Source organism: Colletotrichum fioriniae (genome assembly GCF_027942845.1).
Source record: "Colletotrichum fioriniae strain IMI 355084 chromosome Unknown scaffold_1, whole genome shotgun sequence".
NCBI classification, from domain to species: Eukaryota; Fungi; Ascomycota; class Sordariomycetes; order Glomerellales; family Glomerellaceae; genus Colletotrichum; species Colletotrichum fioriniae.
The window spans coordinates 3890052-3917815 of record NW_027076837.1 but is presented as its reverse complement, the minus strand read 5'-3'; the positions used below and the strand labels follow the sequence as shown (position 1 = coordinate 3917815).

The 27764-nt window shown below is 50.8% G+C and overlaps 4 protein-coding genes across 4 annotated transcripts; 2 read left to right on the top strand and 2 right to left on the bottom strand.

Annotated features, from left to right (window-relative positions):
* Positions 1–341: 341 nt before the first annotated feature.
* On the top strand, positions 342–1903 carry N0V96_000981 (uncharacterized protein; the record flags this gene model as incomplete). The annotated part of the gene is made up of 3 exons (XM_053195357.1): positions 342–639; positions 706–1214; positions 1274–1903. 3 exons carry the CDS (start codon positions 342–344, stop codon positions 1901–1903), a joined length of 1437 nt encoding a protein of 478 aa, XP_053047327.1.
* Positions 1904–8484: 6581 nt separating this feature from the next.
* Positions 8485–9411, bottom strand: N0V96_000980 (uncharacterized protein; the record flags this gene model as incomplete). The annotated part of the gene is made up of 1 exon (XM_053195358.1): positions 8485–9411. One exon carries the CDS (start codon positions 9409–9411, stop codon positions 8485–8487), a length of 927 nt encoding a protein of 308 aa, XP_053047328.1.
* A 6973-nt stretch (positions 9412–16384) lies between these two features.
* Positions 16385–18211, bottom strand: N0V96_000979 (uncharacterized protein; the record flags this gene model as incomplete). Its single annotated transcript, XM_065756091.1, has 6 exons — positions 16385–16656; positions 16716–16848; positions 16939–17047; positions 17103–17672; positions 17916–18003; positions 18067–18211. 6 exons carry the CDS (start codon positions 18209–18211, stop codon positions 16385–16387), a joined length of 1317 nt encoding a protein of 438 aa, XP_065615331.1.
* A 6277-nt stretch (positions 18212–24488) lies between these two features.
* On the top strand, positions 24489–26471 carry N0V96_000978 (uncharacterized protein; the record flags this gene model as incomplete). The annotated part of the gene is made up of 3 exons (XM_053195360.1): positions 24489–24567; positions 24680–26134; positions 26188–26471. The coding sequence occupies 3 exons, from the start codon at positions 24489–24491 to the stop codon at positions 26469–26471; spliced, it is 1818 nt and encodes a 605-aa protein (XP_053047330.1).
* Between the last annotated feature and the right edge of the window lie 1293 nt (positions 26472–27764).

Here is a 27764-nt window from a genome sequence, read left to right as displayed (position 1 = left end):
CATGACCCGAAGTTCAGGATACGGGGAAAGGGGCCAATACCCGGCGAACCGGCGCTTGGTCTGTGCTATTCCGATACGCCGTTACGCCGTTACGCCGCTCAACACGGCCTTACTCCGTCCTTATCCCGCGATTTGGTCCCCCGCTACTGCATTATCCCGTGCCCCACCGCGGGGTCCTCGGTGTAAGACCGGACGTTGGCCGGAAGGATGTCCAGCCAAGTCAAGGAATAAAACAGACCGAGGAGAACGCGACGACGCATTTGGAAATCTTATCTTGGGACGAAGGTTGCTTTCTACTCTTTCTCGTTTGAAGTGTTATTCCTACGCGCATTTCATCCGCCATGTCTGCCGCCACAGTCTTCGATTCGACGCTCTTTGGCAACATTTTCGGCACAGAGGAGGCTCGCCAAGCCTTCTCTGAACGATCTTATGTTGCCAATCTCATCAAGGCCGAGTGCGCTCTGGCCGAGGCGGAAGAAGCTGAAGGCATTATACCTGATGGCACTGCTGCCATACTGAGGGAGCATTGCGATGTCTCCAAAATCGATTGGCAGCTTCTTGCAGCCCGCACAGAGATCGTGGGATACCCAGTACTGCCTTTGGTAGAACAGATGTCGAAATGGGTTCCCGAAGAGACTTGTAAGTCTTGACTGCCACTTCGACACTAAGTATATCAACTTGCTAAAGCTCAACTTCACCTTTAAGCTGGTTACATTCACTGGGGCGCCACAACACAAGACATCATGGACCTAGCGTCGGTACTCCAGATGAAAACCGGTCTCGAAATCGTCGAGCGTCTTCTGCGCAAGGTCACCTCCACCTTAGAGACAATGTCCGCCGCTTACAGAGACGTACCCATGGCCGGCAGGACGCATCTTCAACATGCCCTCCCAATTACATTTGGATACAAATGCGCAGTTTGGCTGGCTGGCTTCCGTAGACATGTGAAGCGTCTCGAACAGATCAAGGAGAGCTGCTTGCTGGTTCAGTTTGGCGGTGCTGCAGGTACCCTCGCTTCTCTAGGCACAAGCGACAGTGGCATTCGCGTGCGCAAGCGACTCGCAACTATTCTTGGGCTGCAAGACCCCGTCATCACCTGGCACGTGGCGCGCGATACTATTGCTGAGATCATAAACTACCTTGCCCTGGTGGGCGGTAGTTTGGGCAAGATTGCCCTTGACTTGATCATCATGTCATCGAATGAGCTGAATGAGGTGAGCTTACACCAACTAGCTCTTGAAACAGATTCACAATACTGACGCGCACTTCACAGGTTGCCGAGCCTTACGTTCCTCACCGTGGCGCCTCTTCGACCATGCCTCAGAAGCGCAACCCCATTTCCAGCGAAGTGATACTTGCGCAATCGAAGATTCTGCGCGCACAAGCCGGCCTTGTCCTCGACGGCATGGTATCTGATTTCGAACGAGCCTCCGGGCCGTGGCATCTGGAGTGGGCTGCTATCCCTACAGCCTTTATTTCGATCGTTGGGTCCCTCTACCAAGCCGAATTTGCGCTGTCAGGGCTTCAGGTCAACAAAGATGCCATGATGATGAACCTCAAGTCAACAAGGGGTCTGATCGTAGCGGAGGCTGTCATGATGGACCTGGCAAAGTACACCGGCCGCCAGGAGGCGCACGAAATTGTTTACAAGGCGTGCGTCATGGCACATGAGAACAGCATGTCACTGCAAGAAGCTTTGGAAGAGTCATCACAGGTGACGTCTCACATTGCTTCGCCAGACCTCGCAAAATTGTGCGATCCTACAAGATACCTCGGGTGCTGTCAATTGATGCTGGATGAGCTTTTGGGGCAAGGAAGGGGGCATGTCAATGGAAACGGGAGGGGCTTGAATGGCAACAACGGGATTACGGATACTAACGGAACCACCAACGGCAGCCATTAGGCTGATTAAGACGACAGATCAAATACGTGATTTAGGTCTCTTGTTGAGGCCTCGAGAGTCAAGTCCAACTGTCCATTACTTTGCATTACATTCCCAAAAAGCCTTCAGCTTCTCTTCTTGCCTCAATAGAGACCAACCCATATGCGCTTCAGACTTTGCGAGAATATCAAGCAGTTTCTCCTGCTCCGCAGGCTCGTGAAACAAGTGACCGCCTATGTAGATAGCAAGTTGTTAGCAGCCAGGTGTTGCACTGAATTAATGTCAAAGCCGAGCTTACACATGGCAACCGTCATGCCCGCGGCTATGGTTGCTGGCTGCCACTCGCCTGCCGAGTGTGCAATACCACAAATTTGGCGCGTCAAGCGCCGAATCTCTTCTTCAACAGCTTTGGAAGCCATAGCCTTGTCGAGACCGAGGACAGGCATACGGGGATCGTGAGTAAGTAACATTATCTGGCAGATAATGGCATGCTGCTGACCAGCAACTAGATGAGGAAAGGTTACTACACTATCTTAAGGGCACATACTTATGCTAGCCACAGGAGCATTGAGATGTATTGGGACTCACTATGAAAATCGTTGGCAAAAATGATCTCAGGAAATGCCTCGCGATCAGAGCCCGCTTGCCACAGAGGATTGAAAGATGCCGGCCTCTTCTCCATCCATTGATGTAGATAGGCACGCAGATTCTCCCAAGACCCAACGGACCGCGCGTCTGGGCCGTATGCAAATATCAACACGTCCTCAGTGAAAGTGATGATGCGCCACGCCCAATCGAAGTCGGACGCGGGCTCAAGGGTTCTGGTGATGCCGCATCTCTCTGCAAGACGAGGAGGTGGGGTACGTGCCACAAAAGAAATAAAGATTTCCTGACGGATAGCAACTAGCAGACACGCGCGACATAAGCTATAGTTTGGGTCATCGGGAGACTTCGGTAGAGTGAAAATGTTTGTGTCTAAGATGTGCCCATACGGCCGGTCATCGACAGACGGAACTGACTCGACTCGGTCAATACTCGGGATCATATGAAGGCGAACAAGTAAAGCACACCTGTCATCTCCTCGTAGAGTCGCAGGATCATAGTGATGGCGCAAAGAACTCCAGTCGTAAAGCCTCGTGCCGACCCTGGGTGTGCCAGAGCCGGGATGTATGATTGTAGACATCTTGCTTGATAGTCGTCGGCTTCTCCAGGAACCCATTTCTCGGACTGTGTCTGACTCAAATGCTTGCATGAGATTGCCAAAAGGGCGTTGAGAAGGACAAAGTGGGTCGAAGCCGTTTGCACGATGACCGTTCTAAAGTGGCGGTCTTTATCGCAATAGTCAAACTAGTCGAGAATCAGTCCATCAGAGCAAAAGCGTTGCGCTGTTGCCAAAGGTCAATTGGCAGTATGTACCCAAAGAGAAAGATGATTGATGAAATGCTGAAGCAGGAAGACTTCTCGTTTGTCTCTCAAAGGCCATAGAGGATTGCATGGAGACTCCTCAACATCGCAAGGGTAAAGTGACTCAGAAGTATCTTGTTCAGGTGGTTCTGGTATTTGGATTGCTTCTCGAACCTGGAGTGGTTCGGCGGATGTAGCGATAAGCAGATTGGCAATACTTGGGAGGTTTGGGGGTCTTTCAATAGCACCTGTTTCTTGCGGCGATTCTTCTCGTTCTAGAGCGGTGCCCTCCGCTGAGAAAATAACTGCACGAGTTTTAGTCACCTGAATAGACTGTACGTGGTCCGGAAGACAGTATCGTGATAGGTGATAATCTCACGGGTAGACGGCGTTGATAGCCAGACTTGATGAGCTGGGAAAGGAATAGCTCGGTTATCCTCTGATGACTCCTGAAAGCCATCTATAGACGGATTGTGATGATGACGAAATGTTATCCGGGAAGTTGCTTTGTAGGTGCACGATTTCGCAGCCTTTGCGCAAGGGGAGCATGTCGGATTTGGTGTGTCACCTAGTCAGATGACCTTAGTATGTATGACTCTATAATATTAGGCCTGCTAGTTATACTTGGTACCCGACTTACATTTCAAGTGAAGTCGAACACATCGTAAACTTGCGAGGGCATTAGCACCGTCTTGGAACGCGAAACGAGTTGACGATTGAATTAAACATACCATGACTGCCGTTTGGAACGGCTGGATCCTCTTGGCGGCGTCTGGTCACGCTGCTCTGTTTCATGTGCCCCTGTTCGAACCTCAGATGGACTCATGGGCATTTTCACTATTAACACCGGAAAGAAATGGCACAAAGCGCTCTTGACATGGTTGAAATTGCTCCTTGATAGAGACATGGGCGTGGTGCCGGAGAGAGCGTGTTGATTTTGGGTCCATCAACGATAGCCAGAAAGGGAGGTGGGGCCGACGACACAACAGGCAATTTGGCTCCGATCCCCCACTTGGGATCGGAGCGATTTTACTTTTCTGAGCGCTCACACCACAGGCACCGTCACAACCAGCTTTAAGTCTGAGTCGCCACCAACTCACCCAACGCCGTGACGCCGAAGCCATCAGCAGTGACACGAGGTGGTAGCCCGTGTCTACCAAAACTGAGACTACGTTTCACGAGACTTTTACTTAAAAAAAAACAGCTGGTTGTAGGCTTGCTTGACTCTCCGCGTTCAAATATCGCTACATCGATCCCTGTTCGTGTATGTAGCGAGGGTTCCTCACGAAGGTTGAGAGCCAAATGTCATGCACCATGAAAATTCAATGTCTCTCTAAACGCTGGTAAGTCAATAAACCTTGGCGGTTTGGTTGCATGGCTGTTGTTGGTCGCCAACTTCAACGTCGCGTTGGAATAAAAAGACCAGTCCGCGTCGCGGGGAACCATTGTGCCTCAATAGCATCCTTGATTTGGAAGGGACATAGGAACAAAACTTCACAATCCGCTGATCGGAATAGCGGAATACTGTTGTATGGAGATAACTAGCACCAACTAGGGGTTAAAGGAGGAACAAGATGGTTTAAGATGATGAGCCCTGGCGAAATCTTGACGAGTTATGCAATTAACAGATATATACGACTAACGCACAATAGGTCCGGCTTTCGGTAGTAACGCAAACCCGCGTTCATCACTTTCTCCACAACATCACCACACACACATCATTGACGAGCGCGTAAGCCTTTTTCGGGGTTTCGAGTCCACTACACTCTTATTAAATGCGAGTTCAACGCTCTCGATGATGCCGAACGAAACGGGAGGATGAACGGACAGGAAAATTTTTCCGGAGGGCAATCTGGACAAGTTTGGTATGCTAATCCAGGCTGAAGAGGATCCAGGAGAATTCTACCGGGTGATCATGCTGCTAATAAGCTCAATAGTGACCGCTGCCGGCGGTAAGTAATCTTCAAATACAGCTCTCTCATAGTTTCATGGCAACTCCGGTCTCTTTGAGTTCGATGCTCGAGGCTGACTTGGGTCCTTTCGCTTTTAGGAGGAAAATCCGATGTCATGGCGATGGCGAAAAGGTAAGTTGGCTGCCTCTCCTACGCAACCTGCTCAAATTCAGACTTTTGAAACTAAACAATTCTCAATCGGCAGTGCACACCTTGTATCACTGGAGGCGTGGCCTGCACTGTGTCAACGAAGCTAAAGCGTAATAGAAAGAGGAAGAGGTAAGTTACTAATATGTAGTATATCAAGAAGTCTAAGAATCCGCGACTGAATAGATTGAGCTGTGCAATGATTCCTTTGCTGACCTCAACTTCTAGTTATTACGAAAATGAAGGAGTTGAGGAAAGACATGACGATTTCGCAGCTTCAAAGACTCCTGAAGCTCATAGCAGCGATGTTGTCTCGGCTTCCCTTTCGCTCACTCAAGACATAAGGAACCCGCAACCAACCGTTTCAGAGCACTCACATCTGAGTACACTCACAAGCAACGCTAGCTCAAGGACTTTGTTGTCCTGGCAGCGAGGTAAAGAGGTTGCCTCAAACGCGAAGTCGAGGTCAGTGCCGGAACCGGTGATTGGCCATATGGGCCGGCTAGTATCCAATGACGACCAGACAGCTATGTTTGCAGGCTCATCAACGGGTGTGCATTTTATCAGCCAAGCTGAGCAGCAGCTGCAAATGCTACGGATCCACACCGAGACTTTCCCAAGCAGCATCTATAGTCTTTATCTTCACAACATATGGGGTCCATCGCCTAAGGGCTTAGAGTCGCAGGTCGTCGCTGCTATGATCTCCCAACTCCCGCTTGATGCTGCTGGTATCCTCGAGGCGACCATCGACCACTGGACACCGTTATATCCGATTGTACATAAACACTCCACCGTTGAGGCTCTACGTCGGTTGAATGATGACCCTGAACACGGCGATATCAGTTTCTTGTATCAGGTTCTAGGTCTACTTGCTCTAGGAACATTGGGACATCCAGGCTCCTGCGTTCAGAGCCATCAGCATTTTCTTTGCCTTTCTGAAAAATACTATGTCATGTCCGCTGCGTTGACGAATCAGCTTCAGGAGCGACCGTCTTTACCGACACTCCAAGGGTTAGAGATTGCCCAGATCTATCTTCAGCTATCATCTCGCTACTCAGCTGCATCGCAACTAGGAGGCATGGCTACAAGAATGGCACAGAATCTTGGACTCCATCGCCACTCCCAGAGATTCAAATTCGATCCTTTGGAGACAGAACTCCGGCGGCGCGTGTGGTGGTGTCAGTATTCTCTTGATACGTAGGTATTCGGAAGGTCGGCCTGCTTGTCGTGTGTCTCGACTGATTTTTTACCATCAGATTCTCCAGCGCTTACCACGGAATGCCAAGGTTGATCCGCGACCAGGACGTGGACACAGATTTACCCTCCCGTGTTGACCACGACCAAGTATCGCGTGAGAGCGTGCTGTTCCCCTTACCCGGCGAAAGATCCCAAGTCGACACGGCTCTCTGCATGTTCAAACTCGCAGTCATTGTGGGAGAGGCTCTAGAGAAGTTGTACTCGACGACTAGACGGCGCGGTGGGATAGCGAAAATTGCACAACTGCAAGCTGAACTTACATTGTGGGAGCGGATGTTGCCAACGGACAAGGTCGCAGGTTTGGAGGACGATGGCGCAGACACACCTCCCACGGGTACGATCGACACCTTCGAGGTGGCTTTCCTGCGCGCTGCATTCTACAACGCCACGGTGCATGTTCATCGGCCTGCACTCGCTTTCACAACAGCTGATCCTCAATTTCAAGTTTCTCTGCAGGCCTGCGGTCGGGCTTCGGCTGAGCTGATAAGACTGACTGCTGCGATTGTGTCGGACTCGATCATGGAGATGGATACCCCGAGGATAGATTCCATCGTCATCGCACATCTCTATCCAAACGGGTTGCACATGTTGTGGCAGGCGGGTCTGACGATATTGTTTACGAGGTGGAAAGGCCACCCACTTGCTGGAGACGAGGAGGCAGAAGACTTGGTGAAGACATGCGCTACAGCTTTACGTCATCTAAGAGCTGACGACTCCAACGGGTACATCACTCAATGTGCTGACGTGCTTGACATGCTCCGGACGAAGACCTTCTCAGCTAGAGAAGCCCAACAGCCGGTACTTGACCAGCTCCAATGGAATGTCTGGGACTGGCCCATGGCATCGGCGCTGGAGCTCGCAAATACCTTGGATTCCATGCCATTGGATCTTCAATTCGAACCAAGCATGGGCTTATGAGATTTTGCTGTCCACTTTGGCTGGCTGGGTGTGGGCAAAGCGGCTTGAGCTATCGCGGCTTGGATGGCCTACATCGGTGGGCCTCAAACTTCAATAACATTACTGAACGCCAAATGTGTAGAAGAAAGTATTATCAAATCGGCTTCGTGACCGTACTGAGGGCGCTACAATTGCTGAGTTGTCGGGATGTACCATAAATCTGATACTTTTGTTTGTCCTCTTCCCAACGAACATGACATCGAATGTAAACTCGGTATCCCGAACCAGCATTTTCTCCCCAGCCCCTCTTTTTCTCCAAATCCACGCGGGAAAATTGTATGCGTCCGTCCCAAAGATCTGGCACCTGCATCGTGAACCCACGGTGCCCACACACCAGGGTCTTGAGGTTGATCCGATTAGAGTCTGGGAGGGGCCCATCATCTTATCGATCAACCTATCGCCGCCGGGACAACATCTTTCTGTGTGTTAGAGGCCAGTCATCACTGCCCACAAACCCGAGCTGTGTCGATCAAATTCTTTGTTTGGCCAAGTCGGCTCAAGATGTCACGAAAAGGAACCATTGGAAGCAACGTTGAGAAATGGGGCGTAAGATTCGTACCAGGCTAAGCCCAGCTTGCAGTCTAGCTCGCTCGTCTAGATGAAATGTCTATGTCTCTATGTCCTCCCAAAGATAAAATAAAAAATAAACCCAAACTCCTGTCCGAATACTTCGACTGGGGAATAGAACGCCAAGTGGCGTCGATGGCAATCAACTCCTTCTAATGTCCTGGATGGACGACGTGCGGATTTCGTCACGCCGGCAATGCAAATGGCTGTTCCAATGCTCTCAGGATGGAGGAAAGCTCGATTGTTTGCTGGAAGATCCAGCTGTAGGGGTTGCCGAACTGGAGTGCCCTCAGGCCAAATGTCTTGATGAGACATCATTTACTCCTTGTGCAGGGAACCGGTGACATAGTTCTCAGCACCGAGGGCGTCGATGACAGCCATGTCCTCCTGGGAGAGCTCGAAGTCGAAGGACTCGAAGTTGGACTGGATGCGGTGGGCAGTCAGAGACTTGGGGAGGACAATGTTGCCGCGGGTAGCGTTCCAGTTGAGGAGGATCTGAGCTGGGCTCTTGCCGTACTTCTCAGCGATCTTGCCAATGGTAGGGTCCTCGAGCTTGTTGCCGCGGGCGAGGGGAGAGTAGGCCTCAATGGCGATGCCGTGCTTGCGGCAGGTGTCGACGAGGTCCTGGCGCTGGCAGAAGGGGTGTACCTCGATTTGGTTCACGGCGGGGACAACGGTGGTCTCTTGGAGAAGCTCCTCAATGTGGTGGGAGCTGAAGTTGGAGACACCGATGGAGCGGACCTTGCCGAGGCGCTGGGCAGTCTCAAGAGCTCTCCAAGAAGCAAGGCGCTTCTCCTTGTCGTCTGAGGGGGAGTGGATGAGGTAGAGGTCGAAGTACTCGAGCTGGAACTTCTCGAGGGAGTCGCAGAGAGCCTTGAAGGTAGCCTCGTAGCCGTGGTCAGCGTCCCAAAGCTTGGTGGTGACGAAAACCTCGGATCTGGGGGTGTTGGTCTTCTGGAACCACTGCTTCAGGGCACGGCCGCAAGCCTCCTCGTTGGCATATCTGGCGGCGGAGTCAATGTGACGGTAGCCGGCGTCGAGAGCGGCGATGACGGCGTCCTCAGTCTCCTGGCCGTTGGGAGCCTTGTAGACACCAAGAGCAATCTGGGGGATTTCGTTGCCGTCGTTGAGGCGGACGGTGAGGCGAGGAGAGTCGCAGGGGGAGGCGTATCCAGAGTCCTGGCGAGTAGGCATCACCTTCTCCATGCCGAGCTCAGGCTGACGGGTAGCGAATTGGGCGGCCATTGTGAATGAAGTGGACGTTATGGTTGATGTTGAGGAGTGAAGAGTTGTATGGGTATCAAGAGAGGAGATTGTTGAATTGGTTGAGGCCGTTGATTGTGATTGATGTAAGAGTGATGCTTCCAAAAGAAACAGCAGATGTTGCCGAGTTATCTATTGCTTTTTATCCTTTTCGACGTCTCGCTCTCTGTACCTAATTACCACAGTTGATTCTGATTACCATTTTCGGACCGATGGCGTCCTCTGTTGTCGCCAGCCGCGGACCCGCTGTGAATGTCCCGTCTGTGCTGGGTTGATGCCCCCCGTCTTGGATGGGACCCGTTCTCCAACATGTTGCCCCGTACTCCGTACAGATTATTGAGGGTCGGTGCCTCCTTGCGAGTGCTTGGTGTTACTTGGTGTTGAGTCGGTATCTCGATGTCGATTTCGAGTCGGTGCCGGCGGTTCCCAGTCGGTATTCGTCCGTTGTCTCGACGGTACCAGGTTGATGCCCCGTTATCTCTGGGCCTTTGACCCGCTGCCACTGGAGCCAATGACGTAGAACTTCTCCGCCGATGCTGGGCCGTGTCTCCGCCGGTGAATGGGCCGATGACGTGCCGTGTCTCCGCCGATGCTGCGCCGATGGACGACGTCCGAGTCAGGGTATCCTCGGTCTCTCTGACGGTAATACGGTGTCTATTGTTGGAGGTGGAGGCAGGCCTCAGTTCGCTATTCCCACCGCCAAAGCTCCGACCACTGGCTGCTACACTCGATTCATGTGGTACGTGTCTAGCGTAATAAGCGAGGTATCAGATGAATTGAGAATTCTGAACCTTCTGTTCTGAGGCTCAACTATAGGACTAGATCGAATTGTTGAGCCTCAAGATTTTCGGCGGCTGTGGCGAATATCGACCTTGACATTAGCGCAAATCTTACACTCAAAGTGAGAAATTTTACGACGCGAGAAAGATAAAAACTGGAGCCTGCTGCAGGAATCGCTGCAGTGATCCCAAATTCCTACGAGCCAAGCCTCGAGGCACCAAGGTACTATGTTCGGTCAATTATTCCCGAGGACAAACTATCCATATGCTAGGCGCCGTTTCAGCCGCAGCCGGATAGACACGCGAGGCATCGACGAGGCACAGCAATCGGCATCGATATCGAGCTGAACGGTAGGGGGTTTGGTAGGCAACGTTTCCACATACACACTGGGTCGGTTTGCAAGACTCATTAGGGAAGTACGTACAATATCCTGGGTAAGGTGTATTGTGTAAAATAGAAAAGCCGCACTAAGCGACAGACGCAACTTGGCCCGTTATGACGTCAAGCTGCCGACGGCATCACGGTGGAAGTGGACCATTGTAAAACGTGGTGCTGCTAATGCCCCATCAGAGGATGGATCTCTGAAGCCCGAGAAGTTCCCGCAAATGCTCATGTCGAGTGTGAGATGCGTGGTGCAGGTACGAGTTCAGGACACCGGAGTCCACCCCGTTAAACGAGCGTTGAAGGCGTGGAACGGGACTACGGATACGCTACACAGGACGGGATGACATGGCATGGATGTTGAGATGGGGTGTGCGAGGCAAGATGGATGCGAGTCGCGACTTTTGCCATTTCACATGTACATGGGCAATGTATCTCGCATTATTGAAGGGCAAAGACCGGAAAAGTTGTTCTAGCGTCCTGTTGCTTGGGCCTTTCGGGACAAACTCATTCATCCCTGCCACACATCGATGATTGGCCCTGCCTCCCAGCAAGACTCAGGAACGTGGTTTCAGACTTTTCGCTGATGTCATTGGAGCCTTTGGAGGGTCCTGATGTACGGATACATGGTGTATTGTGGCCACTGGTAGGGCGAAATTGAGGGATTCCGGGAGGTAGATGGAGACAAGAGATGAAAGCACTGAAGCAGATGGAGGCATGTTGCCTGCAGGACCCCTATCGGGAGTGTTCGGAAGGGCCCGCTCTTTCTTCAGCCTGGGCAGCCAATGTCAAGGTCTGTATCGATGGGTTGCCTCTTCAGAAGTTCTGTGCGTTTGCAACAGCTTGATAGCCATTGGATTCTGCGCCTTGTCTTATCGGCGGAAGCCCATCTGTCCTGTCCGATTTTGACCGGGATAGCTCTATGTAACAAACTTGAGTGCGCTGCTCGGTGTCGGTCATGTCGGTGTCGCCAACGGTGCAGAGTGTTCTTTGCCAGCAGTAGAATTGGTCAAGGATTGGCGGACAGAGTTTTCTCAATGTCTCTGCTCTGAGCAACAATCATCTGCAAGGTAGAGATAGCTAACGGAGGTACACCGACTAACCAAGACAACCAAATGGCAAAATCGGCTCCGAAGGCTAAGGCGGTAGGGCCCAGCGATCAACGGCTTGTGCAAAGAAGATTTTCACATGTATGCCAAGTTGACAGCCAAACAGCCCAGTAAGTTGGAAGCGCCTACTACACACCGGGTAGTAGATCGGCAGGAGACGCCCGGATTGTCCTTTGGTCCGACACAAACACACAGGGAGAGAGAGAACAAGTATCCATAGCGTAGCCGCGCCCAAAAAAAAAAAAAAAAAAAGCCTTCTACAATCCCTGTTCAGAACTTCGGGAATGTCGATGAACATCGATGCATGCCGGACGACGCGACCCCCCTATCTATTTCGCGCCCTGAGACAAGGCCCTATCAGTGACCCACGCAAGGCTCCAGTTTATCTTTTATCTCAACCAAGGCGACGAGCATTTTTTCCCAGCCTGGCGTGATTGTGGACTACATTACAGACTTTCTCACTGGACAAAATGCCTCGTAAAGTGGACATGGGCTGCACTAACAACAAGAGCAACCGCCCCATCTCACCGTGAGAAGATATGATAGGGGTATCAACTCGCAGAACACCAGCAGGCAAGCCGCAAGCCAGGCAGACAGAGAGACGATCTTTGGTGGAGAAGGGCTGCAAGGTGGAAAATATCGCCCTCAGCTCTCGGCACGGTGCATGAAGCACTCAAGCAGGAAGACCAAAAATCTCAATAGAAACCCTTGTTATTGGCGGTGAAGTTGACCTTCACACCGATGAATGGGGCCAAAGCTCCACCACACCGGCATGACATTGATAATGGATTTCGCTTTCGAGTCTTGGTTGCTATGACGGCCATCTTCATTGGATGATGATTTAAATTTCAAACCTTTGCTGGACGCTGAACCCTGGCGAGGCTGCACAGTCAAACTTGGTTTCATGAGGGATTTCACGCCCAATGCCGTAGGTAGTAGCCTACGGTCGTGGTAAGATTACGTCTTAATGCATCGGGATCAGGCAATGAGGCCGGTTTGCGTCCGGACGGCGGACTGAAGATGCTGGAAGGGAAAAAGAGATACCCGCAAAGGTAGCCGAGAATAATAGCGAGACAGCGCCATAGGAGAACTTTCCCAATCACCGTAATCTACCTCTATGCGAGTTGATACCGTCTGCGCCCGTCGTTGCGAACAAGCATGCAGAACTACGCCTCATCCAGCCATCTTGCAAACGTGGCAGTGACTCGGCGTCATAGCTCTCACTCGTATGCAGAAAACAAAGATAACACAGAATTGCATCAATCAATGCTCGACGTCGCACGAGTCAGTAATGGCGTCAGCGAGGGAAACTCAACTCATAGACTGCAGGGAAAGAGATGTAAATCACTTCGACTAATGTTACAGCACAGATCTACATCATTGTCGGTCAGAATCGGGCAGATGAATCACGGCAGATCACATTTGTGAAGAAACAGAAAATGCCTCAAATTTCCAAGATTTTGTTGCTCGATCCTGGCCAAGTTGGCAACTTAAAAGGATTTTGGTATTCTAGCGTAATCATTGGCGTGCACACTCAAGTCCGAGTCAAGAGCTGAGGTCAAAAGGCGTCAACCGCTGCAAGCTCCCACAATCATCATATTGCATCAACCCCACATAGAGATGTCAAGTGTCACGATAGCTTCAACCCCAGATGAGGGCCACCATAAAACCTCATCGTCTCCGCCGACCCCGCGAATCATGTCGATCCGTATCGGAGGCCATGATATCGCCATGCACGCGAAATCTGGTAACTGCATCGCCTCCTGCTTACCCTCAGCACCGAACCTGGACTGAGACCGCGAATATCAAGATCTTAAGCATCAGACTGGAAACTTGGGCTAGCAACGGTAGCTTCAAATAAGCTACCTCGCTCGAGAAGACTTCCAGTTTTCAGACTGCAGAACTTACAGTAATGACCAGTACACCTAGCGACAGCCCAGCGGTAAGCTACTACATGGGCTAGTCGCAGACATCCGAAAAACTAGACAAGGTTCCAAGGACCATTGGCATGTCCCTCTAGGCGGATGAGTTCGAACTGCTGCTGACCATCAGACTTGAAATCTCTTGTGTTTTGACTGCTGACATGCACCGACGAACTCGATCAGCCTGTGTTCCCATTTGCAATCATGTCAACAGCAGACGTTGAAGTAGAACTTAAGTCCCATTTTTGAACCCACCGCAAAGGTGTCGCCAACGGTCGGTCCATTTTTTGGCCCACGATGTTCAGACGGCGGGTTTTATGGAGAAACCTGATCGTCGGAATGAGGCTGAACAGCGGACGACATGCCAATAAAAGGTACTCACGATGAGGTCGACAGTACGAGAATGCGTGCGCAGATATCATAGCAAATGCCTTCAATAACAACACTTGTGTCAAGTCCAGAGAATTCAGCCTAATTCTTTATCTGGCAACTTGGGGATTCTTTGTCGTTTCTCAATGGCCTTATTGGCGAGTTTCTCCTATTACACATTTCTGAAGTAGAGAGCATCAAACAAACAGTAGCCAGAACCGATGAGTTGCCAGAATTTCACAGAGAATTAGTAGATAGATTTGTGATGAGTTTTGCAGCTCGGGCGACGATCCTCCCTGCAGGCTACACGAACGTTGCGTGCGACGTCCCGCCGCGCCAACGCTGTCGACTACCTTACGTGCACCTACTTTGTGGTGCCGTACGAAGCTCAACAGTCATGGCCTCTCGGACATGCAGAGTAGCCACGGGCAAAAGATTGAGTGGCCCTCGTTGCATAAAACGGAATACGGCAGCATCTCGGTCGCGATGTGGGACGCGATGAGGCTGGAATGGAAAGGATCATCGGCTTGTTGAAACCGTCATCGGCGAGGGTGGGGAGGTTGTCGTCGGCCACGGCCTGGTTGGAGTGTTCGGGACCGATGTGGGGTCCAAAAATGCCGGAGCCGCGTGGTGCGATAGCCAAAGACCATTTGAGAAAGGCCGGCGTTGTTATTGTGCCGAGGTGGTCTTTGCTACCTTATAGGTCCTTACTTTTGTCACTTCTCTCAACAACTCAATTTGTTAAATGATCAAATAGTCACATCTACTGCAATGCGTTCCATTTATGGAAGGTAGCATCGATAGTACAGCCATGACCAATCTGAGCAGATTGTGAATAGATATGGCTGTGAACTGGAACAGACCTAGAATGACTATTACGCAATCAAGAGAGAAGGCCCGGATCACTCATCTCTGATCCTGAACCTAGGCATAGGGACGTATTTACTCTTTCTAGTTGCGCAGAAATTGTGTCATACATCCATTGATCCGTCGCTTTGCAATCATAAATAAGTATTTAGGCGACTCGCCGCCCAACATGGCTTGTAGACCGTCTTGAACATAATGCTCGGCTAGCAAGACAACCATCTAACATCTGATGTCATGTATTTTGTCCGAGTCTTCTGAGCTCCATGTCTGAGATCCCTGCAGTGCACGAGGTTTAGAATGGTGTTTAACATTCTATGTCCGCCTCCGGGTTAGCTCGTCAACCAAAATGGGCACGTGGACCTATGTTCCGTAGCTGCGCCTCGACCCAGGGTAATTCCAGATAGAATTGATAGTCGTAGTGGCCATGGTACCAGGAATCTTCAAAGCGTGCTAATTACAAGTTGTTATTAATTTTTGCTAAGAAAGAATTCTTTTTGGAGAAAAGAAGCACCCGTTCTAAAACCTTCAAAGAACGCTGCCCTAGACCGATGAGTGAAATGAAAATGTTACTTTAGCGGTTATGACTTGACCTTTCTGTACACCGACGTACTTGCTGCAAGGAATAGCAGAAAACCACATATCATGTTCAGATATACCGTACTGTTCTCGTATGAGTTCTATCCGATATACTTACTTTAGTTAGTTCAAAAGTTTGATGTTGGAGGAACTGTAGGCGTATGGATCGACATCATGCTCGTCGCCGGAACCACAAGGATTGCACCCGGATTAAATTAGCCGGTACAGCTTCCGCCATAGGTTTACGTGATGTGATATAAGAATTGAACAAATATGCCATGTCCCGAGTTCACCATACAACTTCTTCATTGCTATTCTGAGCTCGTATTGGAGGCTGGGGAGTACTATGAAATGTTCAGCCCTCATCAGAGGAGGCATTTTCATTGCGTTATTGACCACAAATGCCGATTCACATGAGCTAGTAGGTGTCTAATACGCCCATGTGTTCCCCAGCTTGCCTCTCTGTGACTGAACCTTCCTGTCTTTCAATTGTAAGCTCCATGAACCAACTACCGTCCCATTCAAGTCATACCTCAGAGTGAGGTATTTACAGATCAACAACTTGTTACGGAGACCAATTCTGGTCTCAATATTTGATTTGGCCGTCATTAGCCCTCGTAGCTTACTTCTCAACTTGTTCGAAAGATCACATGCATCACACTCATTGTCCATGTGTGGAGAGAAAGACTAAACTTTCAACCGGACCGGGAACAACGTTGAATACAATTCACCATTCCATTGCGGGCATAACTTGAGCTACACAACTCAATTGGAACAAAGATGCTTGGCGACGTGATGAATATATGAATTCTCTAAAGGTGCAATGTATCCCTTGTACAAGCTCTGCCTGCCGAGAAACTGCATGGTATCTCATAAAAGTACGAATATGCATTTTCCAATTTTCGAGATGGATTCATGCATGTGCCTGACGCAATTCTTTTTTGCAGCAGCTCACGCCACAGTGGGAATGGCGTTCTTGCCGTGCTTGTCTTCGACCGACTCGATGCCTCCCTTTTCCCCCTCAACATCCACAGGCCTAATGCCAACCTCAGTTTCACTGAAAGCATCAGCGATATTCCGGTATCTCGGGACAAAATTAACGGCCAGTGCATATGACCATGCCAAGACAAAGAAGATGAGAGGGATGACCATAGCAATGCCCATGCCCTTATGATCGGCAACGACGCCAAGCAATGGAGGTACGACTGCACCACCAGATACGCCTGAGTTGCATGCATTAGATACCGAGCCAACAGTCTCGATTATGAGGCGGAAAACTTACCTGCAACAATAAAGCCACTGCCACGCTTAGAATGTCTGCCTAGGCCTCTCATGCCGAGAGCCACAATTGTCGGAAAGCAAATAGACTCGAAGAAAAGGACAATGTAGAGCATTGCCATGCCAGTATCACCCTTCTGCGTGATGGAAGGAGCAATGAAGATAATACAGGATGACAGGAACGCCAAGAATACCCAACGGGGCTTGATGTAATGCATAATACCAACTCCGGCGAAACGGCCTATTGCGAAGGCGGCTTGTGCGCCAGCGAGAAGTTTGGAGCCAAGCGCATTGTCGGTGTTTTCACGACGTTCTGTCACATAGTTGATGAAAAATCTGGAAGTACCGTTAACTTTTGACACCTACAGACTCCAGAAGAAGATCAACAAACCCCGCGATAGCTACCTGGGCACCAGTGTAGCAGAACTGGGCGAAAGAAGCGTGGAAGAGACGGTATTGCTTCCTGAAAGGCTTATCGTCGACGTTGGCGTGCGTCTCGGAAGCCTGGAAAGCCATATCGGCATCGGTGATTTCGGGTATTCGAGCCAGCCAAAAGACGATCGCCAGCCCCCAGACGAAGACGGCGATGGCGAGATAAACCCATTGGACATTCTCCAGAGCACGTTTATCGTCAAAAGCGAAGAAGACATATGATCCCATGACGGGAGCTACGACGGTGCCGATACCATTGAAGGCTTGAGAAATATTGATTCGAATCTCGCTGTACTTAGGAGGACCGCAGACGGTGATGTACGGATTGGCGGCTGTCTCAAGGGAGCCAAGACCATTACCGATGATGAAGATAGCGGCACAGAACCCACCAAAGCTCTTGGCGATAATGCATGGGATCGCAATGAGGGCTCCCAGGCCGTATAGGAAGAGTCCAAATACAAAGGTCGCTTTATAGCCCCAGTGTCTTAAGATCCACGCCGCGTGCCCAAGACTGGCAATGAGATAGGCTCTGTCAGGCAAAAGTCAGCATCTGTTTTTATGATTGCCATGTCGCAGCCATCAGGAGTCATGTGGTATCTGGAGGCTGGCGATAACAGCAGTGCAATATGTATCGCTTCGCTAAATGCTGTACGAACACACAGCAGTAGACGTCAGTGTAGACGCCAACCCGGACGCCGACACGAAGCATGTCGGCGATTGTCGCCTTCGCCGCTTGTGCGCGCGTGAGAGGGGGTTGTGACGATGGACATACCCAAAGTAAGCAGCTTGCAAGCCAGACGACCTAGCCCGGGTGATGTGAAGTGTATCCTGGAAGTGCTTGTTCAGAGTGTCGAGGAGACCTGATGATGAGGCGTTAGCATTTCTGTAACCGGTCAACAATTCATTGTGTTGCTGCGACATACCGTAAGAAAACCCCCAGAGAAAAAATAGGATAGTGACGAGAACAATGGGAAACAGAGATTCCTTTAGGGTCAACTCGGCAGCGTTCGTGCGGACATTATCCTTCTGGCGCAAAGACCGTTTATGGAAGAACTCCTTGATACCCATCTTGCAAGTTTGACGAGGATGATCAAGCGCTATGTTGCGTTGGTTCTGGTGGTGGCACTGAGGAGATGTTGGAGTGATTGCCACCGTTGCGGTCTGGTGGCAAGGTCAAAGCCTCAGTGACGAGGCGGACGTGGCAGTAGCCGTTGAACCGATGGACTGCAATTGTCAGTGTGGTTGGTGAGACGCGTCCGAGAACAAATAGAATTCTTCTGGAACGAGGAGACCCGGGTCAGACGAAAGCTTATAAGAACTCAAGCCGGCCGCATTTTCGGTCGTTTCGAGCCTGATCTTCCCCCTGCACGAAAGCGAGATGGACGTGACCATCCTTGGCTGCTTCTTGGCTTCTCCATGGTTACATGGCTGGCAGTCCCCGATCAAGAGACCAGTCATACAGCACCGCAGGTACTCAATTCCTTGCTGTGAACAAAGAGTTCGGGTGGAGCAACGGTCTTTTTGACTGATCTGGGGTAATGGGCATTTGGAGAGGATTGCGGGGATGGCCACCTTGTGCTATAAGTCGCCGGGGAAGCAAATATTGCCCCATCCATGCCCGGTCGAGGTGCGGGGTGAAGGTTGAAGCAGCCAGTTGAATAAGACGTTGTGGATCTCCGGAGAGAATAGAGAGGACGTACGGACTCACGGAGAGTTCGCGACCCAGCCTTGGCATGCCCATCATTTGCTCGATATAGCTTCAGTTCCCCCGAATGAACAGCTTGGAGGATGGCTGTCAGACGAGGGTAAGTGAGGTGGGGATTCTCTTGAGTCACTGTGATGGTAATTGGACATGGAGGGGGACGGCAGTTCATCGAGTCTGGGGTAAACGGTCCGGGGCTCGATATAAAGATGGACCGAAGGGGGGCGCTCAGATTGCGGAGTGAGCTAATGATCATTGGCTCGGTGGACTGGCTTAAGAAGGCCGGTTGGTTCTCTGGCAGGGCCAGGGGGGCGGGGGGGTTATGTGACATCACCTCCGCAATTTAGGTCTCGACATCTGTTACACTGTGTGCTCTCGTGATCATCACGCCCTGCACTGGCTCAACAGGTTTCACGCGGAGCTGAGTGAATAGACATGATTTTCCAATAAAGCTCAGTGTTGGCTATGATTGCGTACTTCAGCTGTGGGGACCAGTCAGGATACGCTGTCAGTCCCAGAAGCTTGGGAACAGTGGTCCAGTCACATCTACGACACAATCTCAGGTTCGAAAATCCGGTTCCAAGGAACTGCAACTCCTTCTGCAAAGATTCTACGCGTCAAAGAGATGTTTGGCACTTCCAAAGCGGCTCAGCGGCGGTTGAAATTAGCCACATCGACCTCCCTTACCTAAGGTAGGATAAGTTAAACCTTCCAGCCTCCCAACCACGATCGCGGGATGGCGTCTTTGGCGCCGCTAGCCAAATGCCTCTAACCAGGCTTTGGAGTCGTCTGTGCTCCGAGAAAATCTTCAGGGGTCAGGCGAAGACTGAAACTTCGCAAATGCCTTTATAAAGTCCTACGACACACCGGCTTGCCAAGCTCATGGACCTGTAGTAAGCCAAAGGCCGACTTCAATTGCCGAAAGTCGTGCTGCGGGCAATCAAGTTTACATGACTCGTAACAACATCGAACTCTTGAGAATTTTCCATCATTTGGTCACGTGCAGGAGGAAAAGCTCACAGCTGAGAACGACTGGGACCAGTCGGCGGCCCCTACTCACAGTCGACAAACTTGGGCTATTGATACCGCAAGGTATCAAATAGTTTATCAGATATCAACGCCAAGGTAGGAATCATTTGCTTTAATGTCTCAAGACACAGGTTCAAGAATGGTACCAAAACACTGTTCTTCTGGCTCATTAGTCCCGGGAAATCAACCGGAAGTTCTCCGTGAAAACCATCGGCCCTTCATCTGCTACGTCCATTACCTTAGTCGAAATTTGTCCGAGTGAATATGGGTGAGCTTCCAGAACCGTCAACCTAGACAACTTAGTGCCGCTATGGCGGGAAGAAGATACAGCGACCTAAGAAACAATCTCTCGAAGTTGTAGATTGACTGCGCTTGGGCGAATAGTATCGTTGGCCGCATGACTTTTTGCACATTTGTCCCATGATGCCATCATGAAGTGACTAGAGAAAGGTTTCCTTGGCCTCGAGTGCCTCGTAGACGCTTATATCGGAAACCTTGTCTACTAACTTGATTACCTCTGGAATTCTACTAAGTTTAAAGCACAGCTATGACACCCAAAAAGCGGATGTGACATATTTTGCCGAAACGTCTACTTAATTTACATTCTGTTCCGTAAAGAGGGGGCCGTTTAAACCGTCTTCACTAAAGCTTTCTCAGAGCAAGTGCATCGGTTACTCCTTGGTAAGGGTCTCAAACTCGCAGAGTCTTCTACTTCAAAAACCTCACTGATGCGCTTGAACAAAAGTAGCTCTGCTAGCTGGACGACATCGATGATCGGCATCATCAATCTCTCCCCTTCACAAGGTATTCAGGCCAACACTACGGGCCGTTATATTGTTTAAATCCTAAAATGCTTGCTCTAGCTCCTTCTTTATAAGCTCTCTAATCTCGTGTGTACTTAGCCAACTTACTACATCTATCACTGTATGATAGCACGGGGAATCAGCTTAGTGCGCCTCAGTTATATTGGTATCTATGTAGAAAATTGACTACATCAGAGGTTCCACGCCCGCTCTAGGAGAGTCAAACGTCCTGATCGTGTATTGAGGTAGCTCATTGCCCCATCGATCAACGCTACTACAGCAACTTTACACCGTCTGATCCACCGACCTACTATAGGTAGTTGAACCAGCCATTGTACCCTGTAATTAGTAGATCCCAGTTCGGACTCGTCAGAAATATACCTAGTATTACCACGCACATCAAGCTACCACAATCCAATTCATTCCTTAGTTTCTATATCGGACTCCGCTTTGATTTCATTCCAATTATAGGTTGTGGATGGCTGAGGACCCTCGAACCGTAATTACCTGCCAAACTGCCATCACCAAACATAACTAGTATCAAACGCAGCTTGAGATTCAAGATTCTTCGGTTCAAAACTTATCTATAGATTGCTCTAGCTTAATTTGGGTAGATGGCGAAGAAATAATAATAATACATAGTGTGTATGGTCCTCTCGCTGAAAATTTCCCGAAATAAGATCTCTTGAAACATAGAATGCTGTCATTAGCCAAGGCCCGGCAAGATGCAGTCAAGTTTGTTTTCGCTGAAAATTCTACACGATATATTTCATACGCCGCTTGATGCAATTAGCTTCTGGCCACTGTAGGGATTTATCAACGCAGATTAATGCAGCAAGGCCTACTAGAACTGGAAAGAGGCCGGGCATTTGCTACTCCGTCTCCCGGTGCCTGCTACGCGGTCAAACTCCGGCCATGGCCCACTCGGGCCGGCAGACCCCTGATTCCGGCCGAAACGAGATACCGGTTCATGCACAGCGGGAAGACATGCTAGCTCGATGCAACATTATGCTGGGTGCCATCAGAGTTTACCATAGCCTAGTATCCCATGCCATCCCTTGCATCAACCCCTAGCTTTCTTCAGGATTGGGTTCGACGCAGTGATATCTAGCTAGAGCCATATTCATGACCCATTAAGAACGGGAATGGGCTAGAGGGAAGTCAAAGGCCACCCCTTCCGCCATGTATGAACAAAAGCGTCGCTTTCTACCAACATTGATCATAAAACCGAGTCTACTACGTTCGGATTGGACTGGCGGTAATGGAATGGGGTAACTAGAGGGGCAGATTGTTGTTTGTAGCAAACCTCGATTCTCTTGAAAGCCATCAATAGAGGTGGAACTTTATGATTGAAATCTCTTCTTGCACATTGTAGCATTACGAGGTGCCACATTGGCATCACCAATAGAAGGAAAATGCTGGACAGCTTCGCTGAGGCCGCCGATGCGAAGAACCTATGTTGACGGCCACCCCGACCGTATATGCAGATGTTCTAAAGACCTTCTAGATTGAAGCACAAGCGACATTGATTACAGAATCCGATCCAATAGCGCACAGAGTCAGGGGTCATGCGCACATGTACTCATGCAACAATGGCAATGGCGTGTCATTGAGGCAGATACTTGATTGAAGGATTCAGAGGCATCAGGTCGCCTCCCCCTGAAATACCATCGCTCAGCATCGGCCGACCGATGACGGCCGGCTTGGCCTATTATGTGGTGTTGTGTGTAATCGGTCAGTCCTGACCTACGGATCAAGCACGTGGGCTCGGGGACGGCGAAGTGGTGGGCGGCTCAGCCGAAGTGGGGGCCAGTACAAGCGGCGCGGGAACGGCTGGACCTTGAAGAGCCGGATCACAAGTTTTAAACTGCAGGGTTGAGAACTATTGAATCCGTAGTTTCGGGTCACGAAAGGTCGAGCGTGACTTCGGACTGTCACAAGAGCTGAAGACCCCGTCAGGCTCGCAGACGCTTTGCCAATGTTGTGACGTGCATCACTTGCGGCGCATCAGGCGCTGGACTGGAGGGCCGAGATTCTTGTCATCAGGGAGGCGGAAGGCTTGGTTCTCTAGCAAGCTTTGCCAACCTTTCACCACTACCATGTAAGATGTTCCTTCAATACCGATCGACAGGTCGAGTAAGTCTTGGACGCGTCCTGGCATCGGATACCCGACTTGGCGTTGAACACGTTGTGAACCTCTAGAACTTCAACCCAAATTTCAGTGGTGAATATAGCTTCATCGCTGTCTATGGGGTGGGATTCCTCTAGAAATTAACCGAAAACGTGTCTTGAGCACGAGCTGGGCTTGTTGGAGTCGTGCACCAAGGGCTGACACGTGCGACATCGCCAAGCACCGCAAGAGCCTAAGAGGATAATAAGTCGGCCCCAAAAGAACGGCTTAACCAAGGCTCTCCGGCTCACCACGGTGGGCTAGAGTTTCCTCGATCTCATTCGGCCCAAAGCAAAGCGGGCGAACAACCTCGATCGGGAGACCGAGTGGACTGGAGGAATTTGTGAATCAGCTCACAGTCAGGAGCATTTGTCAAACCCGCGAAGCATCCGAGTCTTCTGGCCACGATTAGCACCTGGTAGTCTTTAGCTAGATTGCATGGACATGTGCGGCGACAGCAAGAATTGGCTCGTAATTCGCCGGCTGGCCTGTCTCTCATCGAAAAGTTGGTGGTGACATTACGGGACTATACCGCAATGGGGACCGAGCGCCAAGAGCTGCTGGGAAAAGGTTTCGCAACAGACTTTTCGCAACGTGCTGGCGACGCGCATTCCTGGTGGTCGAGACATCGGACCAGCGTTGATCTGGTGGGGTTGGCCTTGCCAGTGGCTGAGAGAGTTCGAGCGGAAGACTGGAAGCGAAGACCCCTCGTTCGCGGGGTTTCCAGAGACGTCTGACTCTTTCTGGTGCCTGTGGAGAAGGGCGTCGTCGGTGTCCATGTTGGCAGACCGGAGAGGCAAACCCTTATCGGTAGGTTGGGCGACGGTCGAAGGAGGCGTGCGTGGGGTTATCGTCCATTAGCAACATCGCCTCAGACCAAAAGGCCTGTCAAGAACGCAAGACAGACGAGAAGTTGTGCGCAGAAAGACGGCGTAGTAACTGACGAGACGAACAAGAAGGGTCTAAAGGGCTTGGCATGGTCTTAATATGTTGTTCGCCAAGTTCTACGCGCAGGGGGGTCAACAACCAAGTCAAACAACTGTAGCAAACAGATGCCACACGTGGACGGTTGAAGCCGCATGATTCGTCAACTCCAGATCCTCCCCAGATGAGATTCCACGCCCAAATAAAGCTTGCTGGGTGGACCCAGAGTCTCGCAGACTAAGCTGCTAGCATGCTAGGGATACCGACATCTTGGCACGCTAGCCGTAAACACCATCCTTGATGCATCCCGTTCGGCCTGCCATCGAGGTCCCATCGTCAATCCTGGAGTGATAGAGTCGATGAAGTGGGTGAGAGGGGGGTGTCCATGTAAGAAGAGAAACTCAGTCGGCCATTGACTACACATTGAGCCACGCTCAATTGAGGAGGAGCAGAAAGACATCGGAGCATGGGGGGGTGTATCAACAACAATCTGAGTGCTCATTCGCAACCGAAGCTGGTGTCTGCTCCAGAGGAGACAGCGGTTACTTTCTGTCAGTCAGAGTTGCCAAGAGAGCACATAAAAGGTTTATCGTGCGCACCTTTTCCATCTCCCGATGTCTTGTGTGTCCGGTCTTCTCTAGCAAGCACCTCTTCCCCTCCTTCATCGAGACCACAGAATCTGCTTGCCAAGTCACAGCCAAGCGACAGTCAGTCACAATGGCGCTCGACCAATACACCTATGTCTTTGCCATTGGCACGTTTTTTGCTATGCTCGATGCATACAACAACGGTGCTAGTAAGTACAGTCTTCCATTGGGCGAACAGGCGCAGACAGGATGCGCGGTTTGCGGCTGCCGATAAACTTTGGCGCTTCTAGACATCAGACACTGACTCGGCTTAACTTTCAGACGATGTCGCAAACGCCTGGGCGACCAGTGTGTCTTCGAGATCAATCACCTACAGACAAGCCATGATCTTTGGTACCATCTTCGAGATGTTGGGCGCCATCACCGTTGGTGCGCGTACGGCCGACACTATCAAGAACGGCATTATCCCCAACAGCGTCTTCAACGGCAACCCCGGTGTTCAGATGCTCGCCTTCACCTGCGCCCTAGCCGCTGCTTCTTCCTGGGTCATGTGGTGCACGCGGCACTCTGCCCACGTCTCCTCCACATACTCTCTGGTCTCTGCCGTCGCTGGTGTCGGTGTTGCTGTTGCTGGCGCCGACAAGGTTCAATGGGGCTGGAACGGCGGCAAGGGTCTCGGTGCCATTTTCGCTGGTCTTGGTATGGCGCCTGCCATCTCGGGCTGCTTCGGTGCCATCATCTTCAGTCTCATCAAGTTCGTGGTTCACATTCGCAAGAACCCCGTGCCCTGGGCAGTTTGGACGTCGCCTTTCTTCTTCCTCATTGCCGGCACTATCTGCACGCTCTCCATTGTCTATAAGGGCTCTCCTAACCTTGGTCTGAGCAAGAAGCCTGCGTGGTACATTGCCGCCGTCACCATGGGAACTGGTGGTGGCCTTTGCCTGCTCGCCGCTCTCTTCTTCGTCCCCTTCGTCCACGCCAAGGTCATCAAGAAGGACTACACCATCAAGTGGTACCACTTCGTCTACGGCCCTCTTCTCTTCAAGCGCCCCGCTCCTGCCGATGCTGAGAAGGCCAAGGTTCCCAACTACGCCGTCGTCCAGGAGGATGAGCATGAACAGACTCTTCCTTCGCACGAGTCTGTGAAGTCTTCCGAGTCTGGCGATGAGCCCCTCAAGGAGACCTACGAGAAGGAGACCCATGTTCCCCAGGAGAGGTCCCTGGCTGCTGCTGAGATTGGCCAGGGCCCTACTTACAAGCAACTCCAGGCTGAGGGCGAGGCCAAGTTGCACGCAAAGATGATGAAGAAGCGTGGTCCTCTCGGCTGGGCCATGCGTACCCTTCGCGATAACCCAATGGGTGCTGGTCAGATCTACGAGTTCCACAACATGAAGATCGCCCTCAAGCGTATTCCCGCCATGATCACTGTTGGTGCTCTCTACGGTCTTCACTACGATATCCACGCTGCGCAGACTGGCGTCGCCGGTACCCCCGAGGGTGAGCGCATGAAGCGTGTGTATGCCAGCGCCAAGAAGTACCCCAACGAGGTCGAACACACCTACTCTTTCGTCCAGATCATCACTGCTTGCACTGCTTCTTTCGCCCATGGCGCTAACGATATCGGAAACTCTGTTGGTCCCTGGGCTGTCATTTACTCTGCCTGGAGTACCGGTGACGCTGCCGCCGCTAAGGCCCCTGTCCCTGTCTGGCAGCTTGCCGTTCTGTCCGCCACTATTTCTCTTGGTCTCATTACATACGGCTACAACATCATGAAGGGTGAGTCTTATTTAAATCAACCTCTAGATATTCACGGCACTAACAGACAACAGTCATGGGTAACAAGATCACCTACCATTCCCCCAGTCGTGGTTCTTCCATGGAAATGGGCGCTGCCATTACTGTCCTTGTCTTCTCCCAGTACTCTCTACCCGTTTCCACCTCCATGTGCATCACTGGTGCCACGGTCGGTGTCGGTCTGTGCAATGGTACTCTGAAGGCCGTCAACTTCCAGCGTGTTGGTCTCTTGGTCTTCTCTTGGATCATGACAATCCCCGTCGCCGGCACTCTTGGCGGTGTCCTCATGGGCCTTTTCCTTAACGCTCCTCACTTCTAAGCGCAATCAATCTTCCTCCGGTGGGGGCTTTCATTTGATACCATCTTTACTAGACACATAATGTACATGAACAAAAAGGGGGCTCGGCACGGCATACATATAAAGGCGGGTGGTTTGTCAGTAGCATCAATACCACAATTTTGACAACTATAATCTTTGCAGCCTGGCCAAGGACTTGGCGTAGTCTGGACGTAACTGAGTGAAATATTTGAAAGCGCAATCTTGGCGAAGAGCGTTTGAGAAAGAATCCCACCGGGGCCGGAGCGGGTGCCCTTCCGCGGCCCGTCCCACTCTCAAAGCCAAGCCAAGCCGGACATGTGACATGTTCATACAACAGGAAAATAGTGATGTAGCCTTCATCTTCGGAGCTTTCTTGGCAGAAACAGGCTATCACCCTGTGGTAGATCATGATGTCTACGTAGACGATACATGGGATTAGCAGAGATGTGGCACACGGTACGGAGCACAGTTGGTACACTTAATCGGACTGAACACGTTCCCAATCTATCCCCAACAAACTTGGCGAAACCTAAAGTCAGCTGGTTGAAACAGAAGACCAGATATGGATAGCTTCTCATTTCGTGATTGGTTGCTGAAATTGAAGTTGTCAAGACGCCGTGGGGTAGCGCCAAGCTTTTGTTGTGGCTATGCGAGCGTGGCATCGCCCATTACCTTGACTGTCCATGAGGATTCCAAGATTACACATTGGCACAGTGAGGGCGAGCCTTGAAGAGGGAGGTAGCATGGCAGCTGAAGTCGGCAATTGATCGCGTGATCAACAGTAATGCTTCAGCTTGGCGCTCTCAAAGAGCTGTACACTAGGAACCACCTACTCACTCGTCACAGTCTGAGTGGTTCTATTCTGAAACTCTGATTGACAGGACGAACGAGATACGAAGCTCAAGTGATTAACTCACTCATGCCTAGACCGTCTACTTGCACTGTTGTAATTGGCAGATTAGAAATGTGGCGTGCTGAGAATCCAGAAGACTGTTTCCGATTCGCTGTCCAAAGTACCTCAAGGTAGCCAAACAAGCCAAGTCACCGCGGAGGGGAACATCCAAGGGGAATTTAGCCATCTCATGAAGACTAAAGATCGAGGCTATTTTGGGGGAAAAGCTGCATTATTCTTGTCTGACCCTGGGGTTTATCACCAAAACCTAATGATGTAATGAAGATCCTCGTTACAAGCAGAGTCTACTGCATCGCATCTGCGCCAATGGTTTCTATGCAACTCTTACTTCACGGTTTATCAATTATTATGAGCGCAGGCCTTATCATATGAATCTTGAG